Source organism: Linepithema humile, chromosome 1, assembly GCF_040581485.1.
Source record: "Linepithema humile isolate Giens D197 chromosome 1, Lhum_UNIL_v1.0, whole genome shotgun sequence".
In the NCBI taxonomy this organism is placed as follows: Eukaryota; Metazoa; Arthropoda; class Insecta; order Hymenoptera; family Formicidae; genus Linepithema; species Linepithema humile.
The window spans coordinates 46,420,028-46,436,309 of record NC_090128.1 but is presented as its reverse complement, the minus strand read 5'-3'; the positions used below and the strand labels follow the sequence as shown (position 1 = coordinate 46,436,309).

At 38.1% G+C, this 16,282-nt stretch overlaps 3 protein-coding genes and 1 long non-coding RNA gene across 8 annotated transcripts; 2 read left to right on the top strand and 2 right to left on the bottom strand.

Moving 5' to 3' along the window:
* Positions 1-1,329: 1,329 nt before the first annotated feature.
* Positions 1,330-5,414, bottom strand: CNBP (CCHC-type zinc finger nucleic acid binding protein). Of its 3 annotated transcripts, none has more exons than XM_067347329.1 (3): positions 5,223-5,414; positions 3,445-3,733; positions 1,330-3,336 (listed from the first exon to the last, which is right to left on the bottom strand). In XM_067347329.1, exons 2-3 carry the CDS (start codon positions 3,682-3,684, stop codon positions 3,112-3,114), a joined length of 465 nt encoding a protein of 154 aa, XP_067203430.1. In that variant the 5' UTR covers positions 3,685-3,733; positions 5,223-5,414; the 3' UTR covers positions 1,330-3,111. The 3 variants fall into 3 exon arrangements, with proteins under 3 accessions (XP_067203430.1, XP_012217953.1, XP_012217954.1); XM_012362530.2 differs by having other exon boundaries at positions 3,445-3,695; positions 5,223-5,412; XM_012362531.2 differs by lacking the exon at positions 5,223-5,414 and adding an exon at positions 4,628-4,782 and having other exon boundaries at positions 3,445-3,695.
* A 246-nt stretch (positions 5,415-5,660) lies between these two features.
* LOC105669529 (uncharacterized) lies at positions 5,661-8,100 on the top strand. Its single transcript, XM_012362529.2, has 4 exons — positions 5,661-6,131; positions 6,223-6,382; positions 6,505-6,690; positions 7,598-8,100. Exons 2-4 carry the CDS (start codon positions 6,271-6,273, stop codon positions 7,903-7,905), a joined length of 606 nt encoding a protein of 201 aa, XP_012217952.1. The 5' UTR covers positions 5,661-6,131; positions 6,223-6,270; the 3' UTR covers positions 7,906-8,100.
* On the top strand, positions 6,788-7,180 carry LOC136997081 (uncharacterized). The gene is made up of 2 exons (XR_010887899.1): positions 6,788-6,895; positions 7,021-7,180. It is a non-coding gene; the product is annotated as an uncharacterized lncRNA (long non-coding RNA).
* A 475-nt stretch (positions 8,101-8,575) lies between the features above and the next one.
* On the bottom strand, positions 8,576-16,004 carry LOC105669527 (AF4/FMR2 family member lilli). 3 transcript variants are annotated; one of them, XM_012362524.2, is made up of 17 exons: positions 15,307-16,003; positions 14,554-14,695; positions 14,345-14,487; positions 14,123-14,221; positions 13,938-14,051; positions 13,465-13,860; positions 12,771-13,055; positions 12,444-12,689; positions 12,227-12,356; positions 11,998-12,156; positions 11,483-11,915; positions 10,407-10,535; positions 10,079-10,330; positions 9,760-9,934; positions 9,478-9,669; positions 9,267-9,392; positions 8,576-9,192 (listed from the first exon to the last, which is right to left on the bottom strand). In XM_012362524.2, exons 1-17 carry the CDS (start codon positions 15,457-15,459, stop codon positions 9,019-9,021), a joined length of 3,348 nt encoding a protein of 1,115 aa, XP_012217947.1. In that variant the 5' UTR covers positions 15,460-16,003; the 3' UTR covers positions 8,576-9,018. The 3 variants fall into 3 exon arrangements, with proteins under 3 accessions (XP_012217947.1, XP_067203392.1, XP_012217948.1); XM_067347291.1 differs by having other exon boundaries at positions 15,601-16,000; XM_012362525.2 differs by lacking the exon at positions 13,938-14,051 and having other exon boundaries at positions 15,307-16,004.
* Positions 16,005-16,282: the final 278 nt, after the last annotated feature.

Sequence of the window (16,282 nt, the reverse complement as noted above, 5' to 3'; positions counted from 1 at the left end):
TATTCGTATGCTCGTGTGATACCTCTCTCTCGTGCCACCAGCGAATCCAGACGCTGCGTCGCGGAGGGAATCGGTTATGCGTACCTAGACTGTTAATTCTTACGTGATGTAAAGTACTCGAGTTGCGTCAAATCTCTTACAAACATCCCCAGCCAGACAATACAAAAAAGACGTCTGAAAAAAAAAGGAGTCTAACTCAAAAACATCTGAGCGATTGGTGCGCACTTTTGATTCCAATTTGATTTGTCCTCTGGCGTTGGCGAGGAGCAAAGGCTCGATTGAATGAAAGCTGATCGAGGCTGCTACAAGAGAGATCCTCTTAGAGGGAGATTAAACGTAGAGAGTAGATGCACTCCAATCTCTCAGACGTCTGTTGGAGACTCGCGTTGTCCGGGAAAATACTGGACCGACGCACGTCCGCGCGGTGGTAGCACCAGGAATCGCGAAGTCCAAATATAGCGAAGTACAATTTGTTTGATCCTCTCCAAGTCTCGTCGTGAGCACTACCGAAACTACGCAATGAGATCCGGCTCTTAAAGTCCCCGAACAGTGTGTCAAGTGTATAAAATTGTCGCAGGACACCTGGGTTATTATACGATATAATAATACCCCCCGGGCGCGCCATCGCCATGCGGGGGAGAGGGCGGATGGCCCGGGCCTTTCTTCCACCGAGATAGTCAGGCACGCCTGGCTTCTGAACGTTAATACACAATTGTCGCTGCTGGTAAAAACCACTGAGCTCGCACGTATGTGCGAATCGCGCAGAGTCGGTTTCTTCGAGACGTAACATCCGCACGATCCGTCCACATGTTTATGTGTGTGTGTGTATATATATCCGTCTTTTCATTTTTTTTTTTTCTTTTTCGGACTTGAACTGAGACTCGCCGCCCGGCTTCCGGATTGATCGGATTGATAATGCGCGTCGCGCTGTTGCTGCTGCTGGCGTGAACATGGTCCGGTATTCTGAAAAGTAGTCGGGAATCTAATCGCGTCTTATCTCCTAATTGCGTTGCGTTTTTACTTTATGAACACTTCGCGCACCGCGACGAGTCGCGGCTCTCGCCAACGTAATTTCGTCGCGCGACTACTCGCGCTTCGCATCTTTTTGTTTCTTCTTCTTTTAGGAAAAAATCTCTCACTTTGTACTCGCATCGAGCGTAAATGGTCGTTCCCGCTTCGTGCGGCGGGGAGTTTTCTTTTTTTTTTCTTCTTTCCTACGAGTTCCGTTAATTCGTTTTTTTTTGTATTTTTTTCGACCGTATCTACAAATTTCGCTTCTACAACTTATCAGTTACACATGAGAAAAAAAGTATCGATTTCATCAGCATGTACTCTATACATGAAAAATATAATTTTTTCATGGAAATACAAAGAAGAATCGCATCATCGGAATTAGTCACCAGCAACGACCAGAGTATAAACTAGCTTTTTACAGTACAAAATACAGCTCCTGCACATATGCATAAATATATGTATACACATATGCGCATATATATATATACATATACCTAAGTAACGAAGTATTTTCAGCAACATGTAAGGATATAGTAAGGTTGTTACACTCTCTCCTGTGGGGCTCCTCTCTTTATCGCAAGTCTATCAACAGTCCGGCGACAGTATGAACAATATGAGTCTATAGTCTCGTTATTAACAATTATATGATTGTACGTACAAAATGTGACAACTTGTACAGACCACCGTGTTTAAATGTATATATACATACATATCGATGTAGCATGACCGTTTCGAATTGCATCTTACTGGTATTAATCGCAATGTTTCCTTTCTTTCAAAGACCGTGTAGAAAGTACGCGTCTTCTCTCTTTCGCCCTACTTCGTCGAAGTCGAGGGATCAGGAGTGAGAGCCAATATAACTGTATATAAACCCGTAAACACTGACAATCCTACAACTATGCTTTGCTTTCGTCCGTACGGATACGGAGTTAAGTGTCCGGTAGAAGAAAATAGTGAAAAAGAAACAAAAGAACACAAAAGTGACGTAGCAACAGCTCGGGCGAGATCCTCATTACATCCTTACACATTAAAAATTAGCGTTACTGAATCTTATTTTTATGCATTCAGGGCCGGCATATGTTCTCGCTTTCTTTTTCCATTTCCCGCTTTCGCTTCCAAATTCTTTTTCTTCTTTCCTTCGGTTGTTGATTTGTGAGTGTCGGCTAGAGAGTTCGAGAGGGAGGACCGGAGAATACAAGATGCGTGGATGCGAAAAGTGGTGCAACATGAGGCCTGTATCTTATGACACATTCGTAAACCGCATTATTAATAGTTTAAGACGTTTCTCGCCGTCGATAATCGCCTATCCCTTCTTTTTTTTTTTATAACCAATCATATTAGTTTGTTTTGTAAAATTTGCTTGATTCATTCAAATGCAAAAGTCAAAGAGGGAGGCGCATGGAAAGGTAATGCGAACTTTTACTACACAAAATCTTGCGAGACCACTTGTAAGCTTCCCGAGGATCCATACATCTTGCATTGGAAAACAATGCGCGTACGAGACAGTTGAAAAGTCAGGGGACAGAGGACTCATGTCTCTACTCTAATTCAATCGAATGTTTATAATATTATTACATAGGTGTATATTGGTATGTATGTGTATATGTGTTCGTGTATACAGTGTACGTGTACAATGTAAATGTAAGAGATGTTACTCGTAGGATGAATCCTGCACGCGCTCATTCACACGTAGTAGTCATTGTATGTGTGGCATGTTGGTGTAACAGCAATAAAAAAAATTAAAGACATCGTTAAGAAAAAAAATCCTTGCGAAGAGAACGGTGGGCAGAGAGGGGGAAGGAGATTGGGAATAATAGGAAGGAGGGTTGGGGAGCAGACCTCCGGGAGTTGGGAGCTGGAGAGATGGAAATTCGAACGATTACGACGACGACGACGGTGGCGATGATGAGTACCGCCGGCAACGACGACAGCGCCGTAAGAGCAGCGGCGACGACGGCGACACGCATCCTCTGCGAATTGTACGCGTCAACGAGACATACGTCCGCATCCCTACCTAGCTACAATCCCCGGTAGAGGCGCGCACATTGGATTTACGGCTTATTGTTATCGTTAAGCGGCACGGATTCCGGTTATCTCCTACTTCCTGTCGTCCTGATCGCATTCGCGGCTTATGTGACCAGTCTTGCCGCAGATGTAGCAAGTCTTCCCGCCGGCCTCGGTGCAGTTGCGAGCAATGTGGCCTGTCTTGTTGCAGTTGTAACAGCTTTGCATTGCGAAGCGTCCGGAATCATTGCCACCTTCCGGGCAGCTGCGCGCCATGTGACCAGTCTTGTTACAATTGTAACAACTCAGCTCCGGTCCCTGGTGGAAAACAGTATAAAACCTTTTGGCATCCATTTCTGCGCCACGACCATGTTCTCAACTGTGAACTCGGGACAATCGGGTGTCGCTGAAAGTAACCGTACTAACCTGTTGACAGTCTTTCGCAATATGTCCAACCCCGTTGCAGCGATAGCAAAGATCCTGATCCTCTTTACACTCGCGTGCGAAATGTCCAAATTGGTTGCATTTGAAGCATTTCTCTCGGCCACGGCCAAAGCCACCATCTCTATCTCGTCCACGATCTCCTCTGCCACCGCCTCCTCCTTGTGGGCACTCCCGTGCAAAGTGGCCCATACGGTTACATTTGTAACAAGCACTGGAACTCATTCTTTATAAATCTGTAATCATATAGCCACACACGTGTTGTTGCATAATCCTGAAATAATTAAATTACTTAGTTTTTTTTTTTTTTTTTTTTTTTTTTAATAATTTTTTTTATCAATCTATATGCCGCTTAAAATATTTTTAAATGTCGCAACAGTTCCTACCATGTGCCTCTTTATTTGTACATATTGCAACATATGTTATAATTTTACAAATAAATTAGGAGAATATACACTCGCATCGCATTACAGACGGAACAAAGTTCTCTCAATGATTATCAAATTCACACTTGGAAAGTTTCTATCGAAATACGCATATTTTATTCAAATTATTACTTTGCCCAACCACGAAAATACAATTATATATTTATTACTGAAAAAAAATCGCAGAAGCGATTTTCAAGTATTTGATGCTAAAACATCTAACTGTTCTCGCGAAAGGCGGCGAATCTGCCATATCAGCGCGCCCGCGCGCACTGCACACATATGTCTCCTAAACGCGCGAGCGCATAACGGCGAGGATGGGTATACGATACGCAGGTGAATGTGCATTTTATCGGCAAGAGAAGGCCGTGCGAACGGCGCTCGCGAGCGCAGGAAGCGCCGGCCGGAGCGTAGCGAAGCCGCACGGCAAAACCCGCGCGGCATGGCGCCGGCCGGAACGATGCGATCGAAGCGGCGCGAATAAAATGGATGCATCTTACGCATCGCGCTACAAATTTCACCGTACACAGGCACCAAAAGTAGATGGATAAGACGAAACGCCGCGCGCGGAACACGTGCGCGCCGCGAGGTGTTCGCGCGACGTCGAATGATGGCGGGCGACAAGGCGGCCAAAGGGACAGACGAGAGCGCGTGTACAACGACGACGTCGGATACGCAGCGCGATGATGCGTTCCGTCGTCGCTGATAATCAACGATATCGAAATATTCACGGTTTTTTTTACCGATGCTCTTTCGCCCGACAATATCCCTCGGATTTCACGGCGCCGTACAACGTGGCTGATCTCGATCCTCTGGTTAGTTTCTCTCTCTTTCCGTGCTCACCCCCACTTTACGCCATCGGTGTGTGCGTGTGGTACGTCGGTACGCACGCATGTACGCCGCGCGGCACAGCGCGGCGCGAAGATGGCATCCGAGACTGACGCCGCGCGCGCTACGCTTTTTTTGCACGGAGGAAAGATCGTCCGATGGCGATCGCGATGCCGTTGCTGCCGATGACAACGACGGTGACGATGATGATAACGATGACGCCGTCGTTGCAGTAGCAGCTATCGCGCATTTCGTCAAGTTCGCTACCGAAATATCTCGCGGACAATGATAGCGGCCGGTTGGCTCCGATTTTCTAGCGAGAGCAACACGCATCATCGGAAGCCTCGATTCGCGTTGCAGCGTAGGATAGGTCGCCCGAAGGTAAACCGGGAACCACGTGCCCAAGTCGCACGGCCACCGCGATGAAGAACCGCTCTCTCTCTCCGGCGGCAGAGCGGCGCGACCGTGTGCCATGCATTGTCGTACGAAAAATACGGCGTGTTCACTTACCTGCGTAGCTGGACGCCCGTTTATCAAAGAGGCTGTTACTTGCTCGTGCTGCACTGCGCGATACGATACCGCGTACGGCGACGATGGATCCACGGGAAGTGGTATTTTCCGTGGTAAAACGACCTACGCTCTCAAGCGGCTCTACGGCTCTAAGCGACCATTGACTACAAGAAGGACAGACCGGCCAATCACCGCTTTGCCAACCCGCCAAACCGTTGCAACAATGAACGCCACCTCTTTCCGTCGTCTACGACGGTGACTCGCGTGCAAATATGGGCGATTCGTCGGTTTTGCGCATTGATTGGCCGTCGCGTGTCCCGGCTTGCCACTAGCCAATCAGTTGCGAATTATACCACGCGACAGTGGTAAATTCTGCAAGGCATGTGCATAACTGGACAAAAGAGAGTTCATCGATCGCAGTTTTTGGATAAAATTTATTTATTACTTTCGGAAGACAAACTGCTCGATTTTCATGTTGGATGTCAATAAATCACGCAAGTTACGAAACTTGTAATTTTACGCGTACGACATATTGTGACTGAAAAAAATACATTGAAAATTAGAAATATCTTAAAGGTGGATTTATATTAAAAATGGAATGCTGAATTTTTTTAAGTGAATCAGAAGTCTGAGTTGTAAAAGACGAAAGCAGAACATACTGGCCACAATACTCACTGCTACTAGTTTCTGATTGGGTCGAAAGAGTTTCACCGTTCTTCATTTTGTTTTGCCGCATTCAGGTGTATTCTCCTTTACATCATATGGAGGTATCAACATTTACCCGCTTGTTTTTCCATTCCGCGTTGCTCCGCGTCCCTAACCCTGTTTAACCTTTCATCACGCACGCGAAAAATACGTATCCACGTAACGTGTGTGTGTCAACAAATTATATTGTCGATATTAAGGAAGGTTTGTACACGTGGTATCGCATTAGTAAAAGAACTTGATATATTTTATCGTAGAAATCTTGCTCTATTGATGTTATAATTGATTGTTCAAGATTGGTCACGATAATTGGTGAACAACGGATTCCGGTAGTTTGATAAAAATGATAATGGATGAAGCAATGTGCGATGAGCAAAAAACTGTGCAATTTTTTGTATCATCCGACACATATTACAGCTTCATACCACCATACTGCGTGCAGGAAAACCAGCAAGGTAATTGCGGTGATACCGGCGATGAGTATCGCTAACGCATTGCGATATTGTTATATATATATATATATATAGAAATAGATGACGGCTACTATAATTAGAAAGCATTTATCATGTGTTTTCAGAATTAACCAGATGGAATCCGTGGCGCAATTGCCGATTGGAGGCCATCCCTTGGACCCAGCAATGGTACAATCAGCAACAGCAGCAACAGGAGGACGTCAATATGTCGTTTTGCAGGAATCGGAAGCGAAATCGGCATGATAATGACAAAGGGTGGCCTATTGAAGAGCGAAAAAAACCTCGAAGGGGTAAGAATATTCTTCTTTCGATCGTTAGCGATCTTCCACGAACACTTGATGAATTTACCATGGCCATTTTTTTCCCGCGACGTTTTGTACGTGAAATTTAAAACCTAACAGAGATTGCAATAATATTCTTTATGTTTATCCAGGGCGTAAATAAATTACATATAAAAAATAATTGAACTTGACGAGGTCTGAATTTTTAAAATAAGTAAGTTCTATTAGGCTATAAGGGATGAATAACAAGCGTTTGATTATAGTCTTATAGTCCATTAGAATTTATTGTCTATATAAAAAAATAAATATATCAGATACATTGGGTTTTTCCATGTACAGTAATACTTCATCCATGCTGTCGATGAACTTTTCACAATACGATTACCACTGCTATTAGCAATTATTTTGCTGTGAGCAACTAAAGTCGCTCTTAATACCCATAGATTGTTTCACGGAGAGCAACTATAGTTGCTCTTAGTGGTGAAAGGGTTAAACAAGATATGTCAACAAGATATGTTGGCAATTATTATTCTGTATCTATGGATTTTATAAGCCGGATACTGATGGAAGTCGGATACACAGGCACATATAAACACTCGATATTTTTACTATGGGCTTGCACATTTACATCTGACTACAGATATCCCGGCAAAAAATTTATTTTGAAGCTTAACGCATCCCGCGACCTTCTATATCATGGATAAATGGTATGCGATGGAAAGTATGGATGCTAATATGCTAATATATAATATTAATATATCATAGTGCTAATATTATTTTATAATACAATAATATTATTTTATTAATTATTGGTACTTAGCTCAAATATCTTTCTACTAGTAAATTTTACTATCTGCTAATCAAATAGATGATATAAGGTGTAAATAACAAAAGTTATTGGGTTTCCTTTTTTCAGATATGGCAACGTCTGCATTGTTTATGGTACAAGAAGCAGAAAAAGCACGTTATAAGTCAGAAACATTAGACATGGACTTAGATACCGATACTGCCAATTGTACAACTTTGGAACAATTTTCAACGACAAAAGAGAATTGGGCAGCAGGTAGTCCTGGCTTAGATAAAGTAGATAAACACTTATTGTCAAGTGGAGATGTAAAATTAGACGAAAGCAACAAAGACTATGAAAAATTGTTGTTCACCACTCATGGGTGTACCATCTATCACCATGAGCGAATACTGCTGAATAATCAGATAGACATTTGAGCTCCACCTGATTGACCACTTTTGTTTCCCTCTACTTGTGTATATATACTTATCCCTCTTTACTTTTATATATAACTTTTCTGTATTACGTATGACTGTGTGTATGATTAGAAACATTGACATATATATGACATGTGAGTCATTCCTTTGTATTCATGAAAAACAATAAATATATTTATTTTACATATTTAATAACGCAAAGTTCTCTTATTCTCTGTTTTACTTCTTATCCTTACATTAATCCCTGCATGTCTCCTTAATGGCATATGAGAGAAAACAAGCGAGAAATTCTTTTTGTTGTTGATTTATAATATATTGAAGCATAGACTGTATCTATTAGGTACCGCGGAAAGTTCGTGTCGTTTTTCCCGATGAACGACATCTCTTAGAAAAACGACACGAACTTTCCGCGGTACCTAATACAAATAAAAATTTGTAAAAACTCAAATACTAGAAAAATGGTTTCAATAAATTCAAATTGAATCCTGTCGAAACATATTTTAAGGTTTCTCTAGATGGAACCTAAAAGAAAATGTTCAAAAATATCGAGTCTGAAGATTATTAAGTAGAGAAAATAAAATGCAAAACATTTCAAAAAGATTATCTTGTGCATCTAAAAGTTAACGTATTCTTTTTCGGAAGAATAGGTAGAAAGAATAATGATAAGATATTAGATTTGTATAGAGATGTAATGAATCTTGACATATATTTTATAAATGTTAAAATATACACATGGTATACATCGTAAAATGTAATAAATTATAATAGTTTAAGTTGTTATACTAAACGTACAAAGTTTTTTACTCTAGGCAAATTTATAATTTAAATCTTGTGCGTTTTTAAACTTATATCTATATTTTAATTTTCTAATTTTTAAATGTATCACAAAGAGCAACATGTATAAGAAGTAATAATGATATTAAAAGATCTGAAATTTTTCTCACAATTTTTACTATATAAGACTTTATTTATTGACTAATGTTTTTGAAGCGCTAGTTAGCCAACATCTTATTAGAAGTCAAGATGCATCGTCATTTTTTTTATCATTGCATTTAAGTATAAATAATTATTTATATAAATATGTAATATGAGAGAGGAAAGAAAAGAGAGAGATTAATGATATAATCTAGTAAATAACTTATCAAGTTCTTCGCAATTATCCTCTGCTCTTTCATCTTCAGTTTTGTCAGCAAGGCCTTCAAGATCAGGAATAGCTGCTTCTGCAGTAATCGGATAAGATGCTGCTTCTTCTTGCCCTTCTTCGTTATCCACATCATTAGTAGAAAGCTGAAGCAGCATATAACATGTTTAGTATCAATTTGTATCATTCATTTAAATTCGAGAAATTTAAGAAAATATACTTTTTGATGAGAATTTCTTGAAGAATCAGGTCGCGATTGATCAGCTTCCGCCAAGTCCTCGTTATAAGCGGATTTGGCGTTAGAAGTGGAAGGCAGAGCATTCGCACAATCGAGTGAAAATGTGCCCTAACAATGTTGGATCATAACTTACAATTAGATAATTTTTCATATAACGTAAAGAGTTCTATAGATTTTTTATATTAATATTTACCGATATTTCCAGATGCTCTATTAATGGTACTTGAGATGAAGTTGGAGAAGAGGCCGTGTCTACATGAGATGTTGCAACCAATTCAGTCCCAGATGATTGGTTTTCCAAACAGAAGCCTAGCATTGCACCAACGTCCGAATCTTCATCGCTAGATTGGCAACTTTCACTTGGAGTTAAGTCGGACACCTCATTCTGGATAGAATTTTAATAAATATAAAAAATGCAATATTATAGTACAAAATGAACACGCATATTCTATAAGTCTGCAGATTATATACTAACCAATGGGTTATTCAGTGTTTGCGTGTCTTGTAAAGCGCGTAGTGTTCTTAACAAATGAGACCGCAATCTGTGATCCTCGCTGATGGTCTTAACTTCTTTCAAAATAATTATTAAATAATCGGGTCGCTTTTTATTTACTGCGATGAGTGAACCGATCGCCTCTTTCATCTCTGAACTGTCCGTAATAAACATTGTTTAAATTAATGCGTTTATATAATAATAAAAGAAAAAAAAACACATAATAGCAATTATTAAAATATTAATTGACACAATTTGATTGAAATAGTTATATCTGATAAATGTTAAAAATGATTCAAACCTTAGATTATTAAGAAGATTGTCATCATTTGTTGCAGATGATATCCGAAAAGAACTATGAGTTTCCTCCCAAAGATTATCGACTTGTTGAGACACCTCGTTTGCTATTATGTTACTACGAATAGTAGCATTTTCTCTGTCTTGCTGCTGTAAATTCGATGGCAATTGTAAATTCAATGAATATTGTGCTTCTGCACCAGTTAATGGCAAAGGTAAGTTGTCAGTTCCTTGTTCTCGATTTCGCTTGTCTTTTCTGGAAGAAAATAAAAAATAAAGATATATAAAGAACACATGCTAATTATCGATTTAACCATCTTTATATTACATACATTAGCGAACTGTTGACGCTACTTCCGCTTGTATTGGTTGTATTTGCAGAAGATGACGAATTTGCTATAGCCGCTGAGGATTCAGTCATAGTCTTTACATTTCCTGATAGCAAATTTTGTCGAGAATAGCTGGAAGTTAAGAAAAAACTTAGTTAAGACAAGAAGAAAAATATTTTTTAATTTATTTAAAAAATTCAGATTATAATAAAAATTAATTATTAATACATAAAACAATTTTGTTACAAAACTTGAAGTTAAAATGGTGGGGACTTTATTTGAAACCACATCTAAATCAAAGAAGAAAACTTCAACGTTAAGATAATTATTGTCACTGCATGCATTAATGTTAGTCATTAATAAAACTTTGGGTGATGGCCTATCCAATCTCGAAAAATCAATTTACATACCTATATGTTACCTACCAACAAGTGTTCCTTTCTTAGTCTTGTTTGTATTAACCACAGAGTTATATAACTGAATTATGATATAAGATATGAGCTTAAAACAAGGGTGGTGAAAAGTGATAAGTATAAGACAGAAAGTGATAAATATAGATTGTGATGTTTATTACTAGTTGTAGAATGATACATTAACTTACAGAAAAATGAAAAACGGAGGTAATCAATCTGGTAACTACGAAAAATATAAACAAATATGGAGTACAAATTTTGTAATAATTTTGTGTAGGTAATTTTACTTAATTTTTGCCAAAGTTCGTAAATTATTACTGTAGTTTAATTGACAGTTAATTCATTATTTTTCCTTTACTACAGTAATCATCTCAGATTTAATAGTAAACAGATTTTTAGAAAACCTCTTTATACACGCTGAAATAGAAAGTTAACTGTGAAAGTGTAAATATTTGATAAAATATTTATCATTTTCACAAGTTTACAACTTAAAATATAGAATAACACAAATATTGAAATCAATTTAATAAATCAGAAATAACGAAATTATTTTCATATAAGTTTACATCTTACAATATATAGAAGAACACATATATATTGAAACCAATTGAATAAATCAGAAATGACGAAACATATAATCATCAACTTATGAGTCAATTTCTTTACCTTCGAAAATTGTCCCAGTAGTTGTTCGCTCTATTACCAGGAGGTACTTGATTGTTCAATTGCTGCTGTTGCTGCTGCGAATTAGATGTAACTATCGGAGTGTGCGATAATGCTGCTGAAGAATTAGGTAGAGACACAAGATTCGGCAAGGACGAACTGGGCGGTAAAGTTGCGTCCAACGTGTCGCCGAGATTGTGAACATTGCGACTCAAATTCGAGTATTCCTCTTGATTTTCAATATTATTGGCGCGCTGCGGAGTCTGATTTTGCGATCTCGTTTGTAACTGCAGCTGAGTAATTGCGGTGCGCATGGATTGCAGCTCGCGTTGTTGCGCCCACAAAAGCTGACAACAGTGGTGCAGCGTTGTACCCATCATTTGCAATTGTTGAGCTTGTGAACCTAATAATAACTGCCGATAAAATTCGACCGAACCTACAAAACGAAACGAAACGTATAAGCATCGTTTTATTTCTCAAACTTTTAAAGTTTCAAGATATTGTTATCAATACTTTACCTGGTTGTCCTTGATTCATAGTTGGAGGTGGCACAGGACAGGCCCACCAATTTCCGTTAAATCCACCATTTTCAGCAGCGATGGTTTGTGGACCAATGTCCAATAAATTTTCCGACGTAGATATACCGTCTACACTGTGCTCGTTAGAATCTCCTGCACCTGTACGAAACACGTATTATACAACAATGCATTACTTAATGTTATCGTGATATATAGTGATAACACTTGCCTGCAGCTGCAGAAGCCGGCCAGATGTTTGCAGGTGTACTAGTGTGACTAGCTTGAGAACCAGAACTTTTTTGACTATTTTGATCCGGCGCTTGAATATCTCGATTCACATTGGAGGATTGCGCTTGTTCCTATTTTTATAAATGTATAATTATATGATTGTGTAAAAAATATATATGTAATATAAAATTTCTCTTTCATAAGGTTTTATAAGAAACCTTTTTTATAAGATCTTCCAGTTGGCGTCTTTTCGCTTGTATGGGCTGAGTCTCTGTACTGACATTATTACTCTGCTTCTTCTCGCCTGCATTTAAAGGTATAAGCGCTGGAGGCGGACTGGAAGATGAGAAGGAAGACGAAGAAGTAGGATGGGCAGCTGCGGATAATGGTTGTTTTAAACGTTGCAATTCGGCTCGCGTGGCTTGAAGCAAGACAGATTGTTCTTTAAGCTCTCGTGTCACATTCTAGAAAAAAGACAAGTATTACAATTTACGATATGTTACAATTATATACAATTTCAGATATATTATGATTATTGTTATCACCTGTATATCTTCAAGTGTCGGTATAGAATTTCGAAACTTTCCATGACCGATGTCGTCACCGTCGCTTCGGCATTCGAATGAGATGTTTGACACATCTTCAGTAATCATATCTACTGCACTTTCTCCGTTCACGTCCATATCTTGCTCAGGTTCGGAAGTTGAATCTACAGAGTCGCGAATTCTTACGCCATCTTCCATTAGAGCCTTTATATGCGCAAGCTGTGCTTTCATCGCTTCTAATTCTGCGGCTTTATCTCTTATTGTGTTTCTTGAGCCTTCGGAACTCTAAATTAAAACAAATAAAAATGAATAACAAATACTATAAACTTATTTACAAAGTGTAGACGGAGAAAAGGGGAGAAAAAAAAATAAATATATGTCACAAATATAAAACACATACGATGCTTCGTATAGCATACTAGTAAGATTAGGAGAATGACACAGTTGAAAAAGGTAACCTTAATATTGCCAAATGTCCGATATTGTATATTATTTGTGTAACATGAGTCAAAAATATATTGCATATTTTTCTTAAAGTAGTATCGATATTATGATAAATAAAAAGGAATATTTATGTATTAAATTTATAAGAGATATGTAAGAATATATAAGAATTATGGAAGAAATTTCATATTTGCGAGATATTTATTCTTTTGATTCTCTATTATTGTATTGAATAAAAAATAAAACTAACACAACTGCCTCTATCGGATGATTCTATGGCTTGTAGTTCCGCTACCAAGTGATCCATGTGCTTTTTCTTTGTCTGAAGTTGCGCTAACTTTCCTCTAAGAACCGCTGTTTCCGACTCAAGTTGCTCAACATTAGCAGGACCTGTTGAAGGTGCGCGGTTGCTTTCCCATGTAGCAGTATTCGATGTATTTTGATTTTCCTGTTGCAAAAGTATTTGTTGAGCTTGACGCGCCTCGTTTAATCTTTCTCTGACGCGTATCTGCATGCCCACTAAGCTAGCTTGATGTTCTTGTAATTGTGCGAGCTTGGTCTGATATTCTTCCATATTCCTCCGTAAGTGCATCTCTCTACCAGCATCGCCGCCTTCATCAACGTCTTCTCTTCCGTTTTCACCGTTCTATAGAAAAGAAGGTATTTATCTTTCTAAAATCGATCTATGATCGGTGACTTAGTAAATTATCAAATAAGAATAACCTCATCAGAAATTTCGTGATTATGATATTGTTCCAATAATTTAGACAGCTTTATCTCACTATCGTGCAGATCCTCCACCAGTCTAGTTAATTTTTCATGCTGGGCTTGTGCGCGCTACATAATATTTGTGATTAATATATGGCAAGATAGTCTCTATGTTATTGTTGCACATAAATAATACTTACAGGATCGGAAGACTGACTGAGAGAATCCATCATTGTTGCAGTGGATCTAATATAGTCCCTGATCTGGTTTAAGCGGCTTTCTACTTGACTTCTGTCAGGCTTGAGAAAATATAAGATAAGCAAGTATAAGAGAAGCAAGAGTATATAAAATTAAAATTATAAAACACACAAAATTATTTACAAAAAAGAAGATATCAAGATACAGTTAATGTTGCATAATACCATTTTATTCACGTTAGAAGGTTTGGTGCCTGATTGCATTCGTGGTGGTGATTGAGTTCTAGGGTCAGTAGGCAGCACCATTTTTGGCCAAGATATGTATTCTTCTGGAGTGTAATTGCACTGCCTTCCTGAGCTGTGTGATGCTGCAATAATGAATCAAATTACAAACAATGTTTACAAGTGAAAAATATAGATAGAATTAAACTCACAACAGTCGGATAAATCTTGGTATGTAGGAAAGTATGAGCAAAATGGTAAAGAGGAAGCTGATCTTGTGTTACTATTCTTTGCTGCTCTTGATGCTCTTGGTTCACGTTCACGCTCGTTCAGTGACTGCCACTCCAGTTGAAACTATACAAATTTCTTTTTTAAGAATACTTTCACAGAGAAAATAAAATATAAGATAAAATAAAAGTTTATACGACAGAACAATGTACAGGCAGCTCTACAGTACAAATGTGGATTCACCTCTATGGGTATGTATATTCTTAGAGTAAGAAACGCCCCACCATTTTATTATCTATTAATAGACTGAATTCGACACTGCTAGGAGTGGCTTAACAGCATATTTCTGTCAGTAGATTTCAAATTGTCTTAAACCATTAAATATCATTTAAATATTGAATCAATTCACAATTCAAATTGTCTTGGACCACTAAATATCTTTTAAATATTAAATCAATTCACAATTCATTTTATCTCTATTACAGTTATTTTTTATCATTATATTTATATAATTTTTCAGCAAGTACTTTTTAATATCAAAAATTAATTGTATCAAATATTGAGTTTTAATTATCTATAAATTAATATATGTAATAACAACCTTTATTTTAATGAATAAAACTAATTTTAAAAATGCTATAAAGTGTTGTATTTTTTTCTAGTGAGTCAGACATTTCAGTTTGCTTAATAAAATAAAAAAAGGATAAAGAAGAAAAGTTGCTGCTTGTTAAATTTACCAAATTGTTACAATACTGTTCCTGGCTATGAGACATCAAACGATTTGCGATCTGGTGCTGAACGGACTGTTCTCGGTTTCTATCGTTTCTGCGATTGTTTTTCGGCAAGGTGCCCGTGTTGCGGGGACCATCGCCGTTAATTCCGGGCGACATCGTTGTTTTCTTGCCGCTCGTGTACGGCTTTCACCAACGGATATAAATTACGCACACTCGATTCCGTAACTCGTAGTAGCGCGTACTAACCTCAAAGCAACGATCACGATAATCACACGTCTAAACACGTATCTTATTTACCTGGAAATGACACGAGAGAGTAGGCGAGACTTTCGCGAGCGGCACGAAATTCTTACGTTTCAACGAACGACAAAGCGAGATCAGCACGACATGCGATCTCGCGATTCTCGCAATAAGTGCATTTCGGTAATGCGAAATCGCATTCGACTGACGTCTTACGTCAAAATACTTGGCAAACCAATTGAAAGAATAAGATGTGTACTATAAATAAGACAGGCCATTGACGTATTAACTGCGATGATTGCGATGACACTATCCGCCGTAACTTTAACAGCAATCGTAACGTTTTCTAACAAACCAATACTGCGGCCATTTTTAAATGCTACTCAACTTCTGCATTGTGTCTGCAGACTTCTGATATCATATTTTTTTTGGAAAAGTGTTTATTAATGACGCTCACACATTGAGATACAATAGATGTTTTATATTATATCGATATGATGCAAAGTTTGTTACTTTCTGCAATAATAATAAAATGATGTACACTCTAATCTTGTATACTCTATGTTATTATTCATTTTATTTTATTTTATTTATTTTACATTTGAATTGAAAATTAGAAAAACAAAAATATTTTTTAAATTTAAATTACGAATAATAAATAAATTTTTGTGTTTACGAAGTTTTTCAATAACATATAATTAATATATAATTGCGCGCTCTAAGAATAACTTCCAACGTG

Bases quoted from the DNA above. Each gene is read 5' to 3' on its own strand.
- LOC105669527 (XM_012362524.2), bottom strand. From the start codon at position 15,459: ATGTCGCCCGGAATTAACGGCGATGGTCCCCGCAACACGGGCACCTTG. The intron at 13,861-13,937 runs GTTATTCTTATT...TCTTTTCTATAG, and splicing joins ATCACGAAATTTCTGATGAG to AACGGTGAAAACGGAAGAGA. The intron at 9,935-10,078 runs GTTTGAATCATT...TATTACGGACAG, and splicing joins AATCTTCTTAATAATCTAAG to TTCAGAGATGAAAGAGGCGA.
- LOC105669529 (XM_012362529.2), top strand. From the start codon at position 6,271: ATGATAATGGATGAAGCAATGTGCGATGAGCAAAAAACTGTGCAATTT. The intron at 6,383-6,504 runs GTAATTGCGGTG...ATGTGTTTTCAG, and splicing joins CGTGCAGGAAAACCAGCAAG to AATTAACCAGATGGAATCCG. The intron at 6,691-7,597 runs GTAAGAATATTC...TCCTTTTTTCAG, and splicing joins GCGAAAAAAACCTCGAAGGG to ATATGGCAACGTCTGCATTG.
- CNBP (XM_067347329.1), bottom strand. From the start codon at position 3,684: ATGAGTTCCAGTGCTTGTTACAAATGTAACCGTATGGGCCACTTTGCA. The intron at 3,337-3,444 runs GTTAGTACGGTT...GTTTTCCACCAG, and splicing joins TTGCGAAAGACTGTCAACAG to GGACCGGAGCTGAGTTGTTA.